General features: G+C 44.0%; 1 protein-coding gene across 13 annotated transcripts in view; it reads right to left on the reverse strand.

Annotated features, from left to right (window-relative positions):
• Window positions 1-12,249, reverse strand: part of ENOX1 (ecto-NOX disulfide-thiol exchanger 1) — a 568,976-nt gene that overhangs the window by 146,549 nt on the left and 410,178 nt on the right. For all 13 annotated transcript variants that reach the window (XM_032314929.1, XM_032314937.1, XM_032314924.1 and 10 more), the window contains one exon: window positions 4,111-4,323. In XM_032314929.1, coding sequence (XP_032170820.1) covers window positions 4,111-4,323 — 213 coding nt within the window. The remainder of the gene's footprint in view (window positions 1-4,110; window positions 4,324-12,249) is intronic.

The following is a 12,249-nucleotide window of genomic DNA, read 5'->3' on the forward strand; positions in this document are numbered from 1 at the left end:
AATTCAAAGAGCGATGAAATGTGCACACACCTCACAGCTCAGCCAGGTGACATCTGTCATGACGGATGGTAGGCTTGGGTTCCCCTGTGCACCTGGGGAGTGGTCATCTTTGTGACAGCACATAAGAAAGAATGGAAAATTCTGAGCTTGCTCAGTAAGGCAGGCCATCTTCCTGTTCTCCCTCAAAGGCTTCATTCCAGGTCAACGCTCATGTTTAAGGTCTTTAAGATCTTGGAAGTTGTCCGGAAGGCCTTAACTATCAAGGCACATGAAGGCCCCTCAGGCCCTCTGTGGCTGGGGTGGGCCCCACGGCACTGTGGGCTGTCAACGTCAGCTGGGACTTTTCACCGTCTCTGCTGACTGCTGAAACACTTCCCCAGAAGCCAAGTACAGGGCTGAGGGGGGTCTCTCCCGCAGCAATAGGTAGATGGGAAATGTAACAGCAACTGAGGAATGCCAACATGAGTTTCTCTGTTGACTCCTCCATGCTGACTCCCCTAACGCCTCCTAACCTGCTACCAGGGGTCTGGGAGAGTGCAGCAGCTGCCAACCAAGGCACGGCTAGTGAGCTTTCGGACGTGCTTGGCCACTCAAGCAAAGCTGAAGGCCCAGGACCCCAGACTGTGCCACCTGCACCTAACCACTCTTGGAGGGCCCTGGGAACTTCTGAACTGTCTCCAGTTTCCTTCCTGCCATCCTTCCCATTTACTCATGTGCTTGCTCACTCATCATCCCGAGTCTGTGTTCCAGACACCTGGTATGCATGCAAGACTGATAATCACAAGCAGACAAATCACGACATCATTGCACACTTCAGTAAGTACTCCAAAAGACCTCGAACTTGATGAACCTCCTGGGGAAGGGTGAAGCGGAAAGGTCTCTCTGAAGGGTGGGCTTCGGGCCAAGACCTAAAGGATGGGAGGGATTCACACATGCAGGGAGGGGGGCAGTAACCAACAGGCAGGACAGAGGTGCAGAGACTTGCAGGTGGGAGGCGGTTCTGACAGGCTCCAGGGCAGGGAGGCCCGTGGGGATGAGGCACGGTAAGCCAAGGGATAACGGACGTTGAAATGGAAGGAATGGAGAGCTTTTAGTCTGGGGAGAGTGAATATTACTATAAGTGCAATGGGAAGCTACTCAAGGGATTTAAGTGGGGAAGATATGATGTGAATTATATCAGACGATGTGTGAAAAATAGATTGAACAGGAATAAAAGTGGAAAAGGAGGGACTATATGTGGCAGAAACTGCAAAATGCCTCCAGGCAGCCATCCTTCCTTCCTATGAGATCTCCAGTTTTATTCTGGGGAGCAACACGCCCACTCAAGAAAGGATATTTCCTACTTTCCTTATAGCTAGGCATGGACACATGTAATAATTCTGCACAATGAGACAGAAATGAAAGTCTGTTGGGGATCTTTGGGCAAGTTTTGCTTTCTTGCTCTAAAGGCACAACCCGGTCCTCTGCTTTTTCCCTTGGATGCGACTTGAGCTTGTAAAAAAAGAAGTGATGGCCCGAGTAAAAGCGGTGATTTTGGACCATCACCTAGGAAAAGCTAATAGCCTCACAGACACCTCAGGGTGACAGCCCTGAACCCATGCCAACAAACACCTAAATCCAGATTTTACCAGGTCTGAAAAGGGAAAAACCTCCCTTGTTTCAGGCAAAGTTAGGTGGGGTTTTTTGTTACTCACAGGTGGACACCAGGTCTAACTGAGGCGCCAGGCCGCTGCCACACTGCAGACAGCCTGCCCTTGAATGCTGGTAGTTACAATGAAGAAAAGCCGTAGTTTTTGAATGCTGACACAGTGGGGTTTCCTGATGGCCTGAATACGGGCTTTGGTAGAAGGAGATGATGAGGGTAAAAATTACTTGTAGGATTTGGGTCTGAGAATTCCCTAAAATGTAAAGGAAAAATCTAAAACAGAATGGGTTTAAAGATTAAAAGCAAGAATTCCATTTTTTATATTTCACAGTGGGAAGTGCTGAAGAGGCATCTAGGACAGGCAGGAGTCTCCACTCTTAGGTTTCCGTGAGGTGAATTTCCCTCCGGAATTCCTGGTCCTGCTCTAGCCCTTTACTTTCTCCCTCCCAGAGCAGGGGCAGGTCAGCCTGCCCACACCACCCCACCCACCCACCCCATCCCCCATTTCCCTCTGCTCCTCCTCACTGTGCAGTGGGGCCCAGGGCTTCTGGGCTGCCTGTGGCCAGATGCGCCCCCTGGAGGCCTCACAGTAGAAAAGTAGAAAGCCTGTTGTTAAAGGGACTTGAACTTCCCTTTCCAGTTCAGCCTTTATCAGTAATCCAATGCTGACGTCTGGACCCTGCCACAAGCCAGGCTTCTTCCTCTATCTCTCTCTTCAAACAGAGACCAACTCAGTCCTGCATCATGTTAAGCGCATTGAATTTCTTCAGTCACAGGAGCTGGGCCTCTTTTTAACAGGGGCTTCTTTTAATGGATAAGACCAAAGGACAGGGAATTGTTCCTCTATTTTAATGCACGGCTGCCTTCCTACCTTCATTGTCAGGACAAGGGTTGAATGTTCCCGCCGGGTATGACTGTAAAGTCACGGGAGTGAAAACGGATTTAAAATTGATGCTAGCGAACAAGAGGTATCCAATAATATTCCCATGTTCAGGCACCTGGCTTGCCATCGCTTTGGAGGGACGGTATCATTAGAGTTGAGTGGCCTTTCCCTCTCTTCCTTTTCTCCATTACCAGCCAGCCTTACTTCCCCTCCACCCACTCATCCCTTCCATGCTTCCCTCGTTTTAAAGAGGAAATCAATATTAGTGTCCTTTATCCTATCCCTAGTAACCCTAACCTCAGAGCTGCTGGGCGTATGTAGTCCAAGGAAAGGCCGTCCCTCACGATAGGTCATCGAGGGAAAGTGGTCTGATAATGGTCTGATGAGACAGCAGCACTTCTGTTTTTCCTTTTCCTTTTCTATAAAAAGACAGGTGTCCGAGGTTAGTCTCCTACTGGATATCTGGTCACTTACCAGTATTCACCTGTGCACGTTTCTTATATATTTTATGTTGCTATGAAAAAATGTTCTTCTGACAACAAAGTCATATAAGATACCTGAGAGCCTAGTTTTTCATGTCCCTCTCTCTTCCCGTCCTAACAGATAGATATGTCATCCCTTGGGTTTACACTGATGAAAGAGGCGATCGACGTTTTGGCACACTGTATCACTGAAAAAATTCCTCATTCACAGAATGAACATGTAAATTGCATATGTCACTGTCCCACATGGCACCCTACACCTGGTACCGAATGGAGCGGGCATTGTTACAGTGTCATTCGATGGCTTTAACCAACCACGGGAACATCAGCAACCGTAATGCATGATGCTGCTGTGACGCTAACTAAAGACATAGACAGAGTGCCCAGAAAAAAAATTATACGCCCTTTTTTCGAATAGAGCCCTGGGTAATTACCCTGACTATTGTTCTATGAGAAAGCCCATTTATACCCCTACATCAATTTAAGGTCTGGACATGAAAAATCGCCAGCATTAAGCAGTTAAGGCAATTTGCTTTCCAGACGAAGAAAGGACAAAAAAATTAGACTGTAGAAAAATCTCGACTCCTGAGTTGCACACATTGACAGCCAAAGCTCACCTCAAATAAGGGATCCTGAGGAGGAGTTTTTCTGATGGTGCTTTCATCCTAAACAGAGCTCAAGGACAATGTACTCAGGGTCTGCTTCCTAGTGTCGGCACTAGGAGGCCATGCAGGTCACGTCCTGCATGTGGGGCCAGCCCGCAGGTAAAGGGTGGCTGCACCGCAGGTGCGGTGTGACCTGAGGTGGGTCCACAGTCGCACAGAAGCTTCTGGCTGCCCTGCCCCAGGGGCCAGGTTTGGTGTTCTGAGGAAAAGCTACAGAAACGTTGCTCACCTTGAGAAGTAAGCTCTCAGGGCAGGGTCCGTGTTCCACCAAGTTGCCACAGAACATGAAATAGGTTATGAGGTTTGCCATTCCGTATGGAGTAAAATGGGAAATTATTGAACTACTTACCCCCAAAATGAAAACCAAAATTAAACGAATGCAAAAGAAAAGGCAAAATCACAACGAAAACAAATGGCCCCCAAAATTTTACTTACATTGGGTGAGGATTCCGGTTAAGGCGTTTTTAAAGTTCTCCTTGGCCTCTTCCATCTCCTGTTCATGGGTGGCTTTTTCATTCATCAGCCGGCGGACGTGGCTATTGGCTGACTGCACCATGGAATAGAACTGGTTTGCAGAACGCCGATTCACCTCCCCACGTTCAATCCAGGAAAGGAGCACTGTGATAGCTTCTGAAAACTTGCTATCATCTGGAAATGGAAAACCACCAAGTACAAATCATGCCAAGGCAAGAAAATGGACTTGACTTTAGGCTCTTCTCAAAAGACCTAACAGGGACCATCTTAATGAATGCATTTCCCGAACTTCACAAATTATCTCTCCTAAGATGAAGTGCTCTAGCATCCCTTGGCTTCCCCTTCCACCTCTAACTCCATGGTCCCATAGAGCCATCCAAGAAACAAACAGTGGTTCACTCTCTCATCTATGAAACCAGCAAATTCAGTTTGAGGTCTGTTCTGGGCATTCTTGGTAACACAGTATGCCAAACCCTGATTTCTCTCTCTTAAGACTGGCTGGAAAAACTGTCATTAACCTATCTGGTATCCACTTTATTCTTTCATCAGATATATTATACAACGATACTACTTTTCTGGCTTAGAATCAGCAGATTCTAAAAATGGATGTCTAAATATGGATGACAGAGTTAACTATTTTAAAACTGGATGTAACGGATGATATTGTTCCCAAGGCTTTAGTAAGAATTAGTCAGTTCTTTTTATACTACAGTTCAAAACTAATTTCATCTTAGGTTTAATACAACATATTTAATTAGGCTGAAAAACAGAATATTTCCTTGTTTTCAGCAAAAGAGGACTTGTTATCTGGGTGGTCAGTGTTTTCTCCCAAAGCAATTTGGAAGCCTACTGGAATGCATTTGAAACTTGGTTTGAGGTATGTATGGGGATTTGGGGGTGGGGGGAGTGGGGAATGAGGTTCCACCTGTAAATAAATGATAAAGTTTATTTGAAAGAAAACAAACTTGCCTGTTTGGGAATTGTTACTGGAACAAACCTGTTATACGGCTTAGAAGTAGGGGGGAAAAAAAAGCAAGTTTGAAGGTAATTAAGTTAATTAGAACTGGAAGTTATATGTCAATTATCACAACATTTAATCAATCCTACTGCTGAAGGCTTCCTGCATACTTCCCAGGCAAATCTGAGGGGAGAAGTCTTCCACTTACATTTTTCTACCCTTGGAAAATGTGGCTTGAGAAGAATACCCTACATTTCTCAAGAAAACTAGATAAGCTCTGAATTCTAAAAATCAGGAGCAAAATTAAACTGGAAGATTCAGATGCTTACTTATTTTTATCTGATAGATACTGAGTGCTTATTATGATCCCTCCACTGAAGGAACATCAGAAAAACTGTGTGTGTATCTTTGTGTTTGGATATATTTTCTATATTATTATCTATTTTTATTTATTATATATTATTTACACACACATACACACACACACACCCCCAGATGACTGGACAGAGTGTGATTCATACTTGGTAGAGGAGTTTTGGTTTATCTAACACACCACATGTTTTTAATCAACCACTGTTGTTGGTATGTTACACATCACACAAAACCTTCCTTCTTGGGACTCTCTGTAAATTTCATAGCGCATTACAGAAATACCTGTAGTACTTTTCCTGCTAGAGGCCCCCTCCCAGAAGGGGCATCCCTTCCTTATAGTGGCTGTTGCCTGCGCAGAAGTATGTGTGCTGAAGGAAGGCAGGACCAGCCTGACCCCATGTGTGGGATGTGCTCTGCTTTCTCCACGGTGGAAGTACACATCGAACACATTCTACTGATCAGCATCCACCCAGGCCCTCTCCCACTGCGGCAGGGGTAGTCTAGGATTGGGGATCAAAGCCTTTTTTCAGCGCAAACCTGCCCCCACCACCCTCACACCTTCACAGGAGGAGACAACAGACCCTGGGAACACCCACGGGGCACCCCACAAAGACACCTTTCCTTGAAAATCTCAACACACAGGCGCAGAACATACACATGCAGTCTCACGGCGGGCTCATCCAATTCTGTTAACTCTGGAATTTCAGTCTGAGCTCAACCCTCTGTGAACTCCAGCTACAGTGGTTTCTTATCTCATTTCATGGACCGGAGCGGCTTGTGTAAGATAAAATCCATCATACAACTTAACATTACATTCAGCCCATGGAGAGGCCCATAATTTAGCATTATGTTTGTGAGAGGCCCACTGTGACCGTTACAGTCAGAATAAATTTTGCCTCCCGCGTGCACTCTCTACCTCTCTCCCTGCCAATATATGTTAGGAGAATGGACCTCCCAAAAGACAGCACGAATAAACCTAATGCTTATAAGAAATCTTTTTTTCCCCCGTCTTAAAAAATAACAACAACAAAAAAGAAAACACCGACTTCATGTACCATTTTTCCCCTTAGCTGGGACTTTCATCTCTGCATAACACAGAGCAAAAGAAACCCTCCATGATTTTGTTGGGGAGCTAACTAGGAGAGAGAACAATGCTGTTCTATTTTTCCCTCCTGTTACTGGTTGTTTTTCCTTCTCTAGCCTGTGGTCACTGAGTTCATAAATACACTAATTTACTGTCAGGGAGAGCACACTTCAATTTTAAAAATATATGTTTGCTTAAATGATCTGAAAAGCAAATTTTATTGTTCCTCACTCCTAGACGGAGTGCGTAAGTTCACCAGCAGATCACAGTTAATTGATAGTTTTCAGAAAGAGACAGCAGTTTTAGGATTAAGCAACTGAAAATATACAATTTATAAAATAAGGAAGCAAGAGACTTGCTCATATTTTAACAAGTGTTAAAAAAAATATGTAACACGAGTAATTGTAGGCAGAATTCGATTAGCTTAAAAGAAGTGTACACTTCTGGTGAAAACTCCCGATTTCATCCTCATTTCTGAACTCTCTAAAACTGCTAGGCCAACGTAAAATTGATGTACTGACATGTATATTAAATGTGAAGACATTAGTTAAGGCGCATTTGGTTAAGTTTGGGCAATATCTGTTGCTGTGTAAGAAGGGACTTTATATTAATTAAGACTAACCCAGCAACTCACTCTAAATGGTTACAGGAGTGTAAGGGGAGCGGTCACTTTCAATATCCAACTGTAAATTCAATTTTGTATTCAGTGGCAAGATCACTGAGAAAACAGAAAACAATATAAACTAATTTAAACAGGACTTAGATTGCAGCATTATTAAAGCTATTCATGTGAAAAGAAATTAACAGTGCTCATAAAAATCACATCAAAGATGCAGTTATGAAGAATTCCAAATACTTTCTGTGAACACGCTTAGGCATAACTCTGAAAACGGGTGCAGTTTAGAAACTAGAATGTGCAGACGTGCTTTTTCCACAGCAAGAATTGGGAAGATCGGCGCAGTAAGGACTGAATACGGATGATTTGCTGATTAAAAATTGTGCGGTGTTTTCTAATCAGGGTCTTCGAGACATCACACCCAGGTTACTGAACGATTTGCCCCATGACTTTTCTTGATTTGCACTGTCCTCTTCAATCCACCCCCCATTCCCTTACTGTTCTCCCCTTTGTTAAAAACCATGGCCACACCGCCCCAGCCTTTGCCTATCTGTGCACTCATCCAAGGAACCTTCTCGTTTCTGGTCTATCTGTTCTGGTTCCCTCAAGATTCAGCTTCAGTGCCTTTCATGAAGGCAGGTTTTCTGGAACCCCAGCATGAATTATGTGTCCATTTGCTATGTTTCTGCAATTCACTAAATATCCTGCTACTAAAACATCAGTCACTCTGTATAGTGATTGCTGGTTTATGGATGGGTCTCCAGTTTTGAAGGGCTGACATGAGAATAAAGCTTCCAAAACACATTTCAATCTCCTGGTCATTCTGAGCTTTTCTCTTTGCAGTTTACCTACATTTGGCTACACTATTTCTAATAGACTTGCCGTGGTTAGAGCTAGAGAGCCACAAATTCAGTGGTCAGAAGTTGGGAAACATCAGTTGGGAATAAACATTTCAATTTTGTGTTAAAGAGTATTTTCACAGGGATTCTCGGAGATAAATGTCTGCCTGGCAGTTAGGCTAGCTGGTCCTTTACCCTTCAGGCCTCTGAGGTCATTCCCACTGGCAATGAAAGTTAAGAATGATGTCCGATAATCACAGAGAAGAACTTCCTGCAGTAAGGCACTAACTAACCAGTTTGTCATAGGAGTCAAAAATCTTTTTGAAGACATTTTCAGTTCTGGGGAAATAATGACCAACTTCAGTTTTGTGAGGAATAAACAATATTATGATGACTATCATCCCTCAATGTCATGACCTAAAGCCGTACCCATCTCATTTCATTTCTGTTTACCTCAGACGTTATCAACCTCCCTCCCTCTCTTTCCCTCTCTTCCATATTTCTTGAGCACCTGGCACATAGTAGGCATTTAAAAAATTGCACATGGGATAAGTCTTTGCTATTCAAAGACTTTAAGCTTGAGCCTCATTTTGGGAGCTCTTTGAAAATGCAGACTCACTCTTACTCAGGCTTCCTGACTCAGAATCTGCACCCTACTCCAAGTGATTCATACGCACATTCAAGTTTTGGAAGCACTGGAAGAAATCAGTCAATGAAAACCCGGGAAATTGGCTGGGAGCTCATCTAAGTTAAAAGATAACAAAACCCTGAAATGGAAAGTAGCAGCTGAGGTAGTGGAGAATACTGAAAGGGTGTGATGTGATCCTGAGGAGCTTCATGAATCCCTGTCCCTAACCTCTCCCACCGGCATTTAAGGAAGAGCTGCTTTAGCACCTGGCATCCCCATCCCAGGAAAAAAAAATGTGGAAAAAAAAATTGTCCACGACTTGCAAATGGGCATAGAGACCACTGCAGATCCTTTCAGTGAAATGCTGGCCATGGCCTAGAGGACCCTCTCCATTGCTCCCACCCACCCCCAGAATTATCTGATTTGATGGGGGAGTGAATCTTTCACTGTTTTTGACCAGGCTATCTTATTACTCTTTAGGGACAGGACATAAATTGTGGAGGGCTGATAACAACACAAATAATTCTCCCTAACAACGGAGATGAATTTTTGTTCAGTAGAAAATATGAATCATTGTACAGCAAATTCTCTTTTGAACCAGTTTTTAACGTCTAAATGAGTTAAAGAAAATCACTGGCACTGTTCAATTCATATTCGTAAGTCATGGTTCCACAGCCACAATATCCTTTAGCCACCCTTGAACTATACACTCCTCAAAGGCCAGGCCCGTGCTGCAATCAGATCTGAAACCTCGGGGCCATGACATAGAGCCCAGGACCCAGCAGGTGGACACAGGGTGAACTTCAGTCAAACTGATGAATAGATAATAAAGGGGAAAAGGACTCAGACTGGTAAGCAGTTTTTTTCTCCCCCTTTGTGGATGGAGGGAGATCTGGCCTTGATTTTCAGAACAATAGGTGGGATGAGAGCCAGGCCGTGAACACTGACTATGAAAACTTAGGTGAGATGTAAGACCCTTATTTATGGCTGGGTCTATAAAGGAATAACAGGAGAGGAGATTAATGTTTGAAAAAAATGTCCTGAGAATGAGATAAAAGGAAGATGTTCTACACTTTTTTTTTCCCAATAAATAAATAAATAAATAAATAAATGGGGACACACACACACACACACACACACACAGTGAACCACAGGAATGGTGTGTTGATCTAGCTATCACTGATTTCTGGCTTCTATGATAGCTGGAAACAGCTTACAATGTAGAGTCATATATTGACCCAAGCAGAATGGGGATTCCAGGATGGCCAAGCATTAGTACTACAACATCCCTAAAATTTCAACATGTGTCCCTCAACATTGGACATCCCTAAACAAAGTCTCCATTTTTTGGCTGCTCAATGCACTATTAAAAGGGGTATAACCTTATCAATCCTCCAAATCACAGGTAGCAGGAAAGGTGATGCAAGTGGTTAATGCACCCTTCTCCCCGCCCCCAACACACACACACAATCTCCCCCAACTCTCATAGTACCTGTAAAAATGAAAACAATTACAGGTGGTGGCAATATGAAAATGCACTGGTTATTCCAGCTTTTGGGTTAAGCAAGATGTTTCTAGATGCAGCGGCCTATCTTGCCTCGGTGAAGGTCAATAACGCCTAAGGAACTGATTCTCAAACAGGCTCCTGTGCTTCTCATTTCCCTTGCCCTAAGAAGGAAGCCTGGCTTTTAGCTAATGGAACTTCCACTTGGCTTACAGCATTATTGATTTTTACTTTCTGGGAGCCATAAATATTGACAACCGTCTCAGCAAAACGCCAACACCACTGCCACCCCTCCTCCCTCTGGCAGGCTGACAGGGGCCATTCTGTATGCAAATCAGAGTCTAGCCCTCCGGAAATTATGAATACTGATCCCGGGAGAGCTGAATTCATGATGACACACCAGGGGGACCCCAAGGGCACTGCTTCAAAGCTTTGTCAAAACTTCACCTGATGCACAGAGAAACTCTTCATTTCATCACATAATGAAAGATTATGTGAAGCTTTCCAAAGGGGGAAAAAGTACACAAAAACTTTTAAATGCTCTTGCCAGGAGAAATCTCCAGTGAATTAGGATATAATCTTTCTCACCGTCTAATCAATCTCTTCCTTCCACAGTCCAAACACAGGGTTCCTCCAGGGGTGGATGGTCTGTGTTAGACACACTGAAATTCATTATCTCATCTGCCTGGTGCTACTGTTTCCAATAAAGTGTAATTATGGTGTTATTGAGCTCCTTCTCACTTTCTCAAAGCCATGCTATAAAGTTTGGGTCTGTGAGCAGTTACTTCCCAATCAGTCTTCATTAAGTTGAATTGTCTCAGAACAATGTCTATTTAATCAGCAGGGTGCCCGCTACATTTCTTTTTAGAATTTGTATCAATGTAACAGACGCTCCCTTAGACTCTACACAATTACAACTTGACTTCTTCTCTCCCTTCAAGAAGGCCCAGTGGCAACTGGATCTGAGATGAGCTGGTCTTAGAAGATCCACCCTCGCACCCTGTCCATCTGGGTTCTGGGTCACTCCTGGGAGCTCCCACTGCATTTCTCAAACACGATATCAGCAAGTCCTGGTGTTTTTTTTTTTTGTTTGTTTGTTTGTTTTTAAGATTTTATTTATTTATTTGACAGAGATCGCAAGTAGGCAGAGAGGCAGGCAGACAGAGAGGGGGAAGCAGGCTCCCTGCTGAGCAGAAAGCCTGATGTGGGGCTTAATCCCAGGACTGGGATCATGACCTGAGCTGAAGGCAGAGGCTTAACCCACTGAGCCACCCAGATGCCCCATCTCAGTGCTTTGTAACTGGCTCTACCACATCAGAAGCCTAAACTCTGTGAGGTGGGGGCCCGCACGCCATTGTCTTCCCATGCAGTGCTTATTAGCACAGTTCCAGCTATACGGTAAAGAGCTCCACAAATATGTGGGCAATACTGGTGGCGGGCATCACTCCCCCCTGTACTTCTGACCATGCCTGGCAGCACCAGTGGCCACAAATGTAACATAGCTCAAAGCTCCAAATCACTGAGGGAGGGAGGGAAGAAGATCTCAGTATTTACTATGCACACAGTTTTAACAACTGGGCAGGATGTAGAGGGCCTTGTGGGTCATAATAAAGAGTTGGCTTGGGGGCCTGAGTGGTCAGTGGGTTAAGCCTCTGCCTTCAGCTCAGGTCATGATCTCAGCGTCCTGGGATCAAGCCCCGCATGGGGTTCTCTGCTCAGCGGAGAGCCTGCTACCCCCTCTCTCTCTCAGCCTGCCTCTCTGCCTACTTGTGATCTCTCTCTGTCAAATAAATAAATAAAATCTTAAAAAAAAAAAAAGAGTTGGCTTATACAGATTTTGCTAGATAGAGCTGATTTTCAAAAAGAAAACTCCAAGAATAAAGAAGTACAATGTAAAATGGGGGAAAATGTTTGTAATAAACCTAAGATAGAAGGATTTTTCAGGGGAGGAAAAAAAAATCAAATCCACTTAGGTATTTTCAGATCATATTTCCATCTTCTTTTTTATTCAGGCCTCTTTACCTTGGGTTTTGACTGCATTTTTTTTTTTTTTTAAATTCCCACATCAATGAAATCATCTTCAGGAAGCAGTTTCCTTG

Source organism: Mustela erminea, chromosome 15 (genome assembly GCF_009829155.1).
Source record: "Mustela erminea isolate mMusErm1 chromosome 15, mMusErm1.Pri, whole genome shotgun sequence".
Lineage (NCBI taxonomy): Eukaryota > Metazoa > Chordata > Mammalia > Carnivora > Mustelidae > Mustela > Mustela erminea.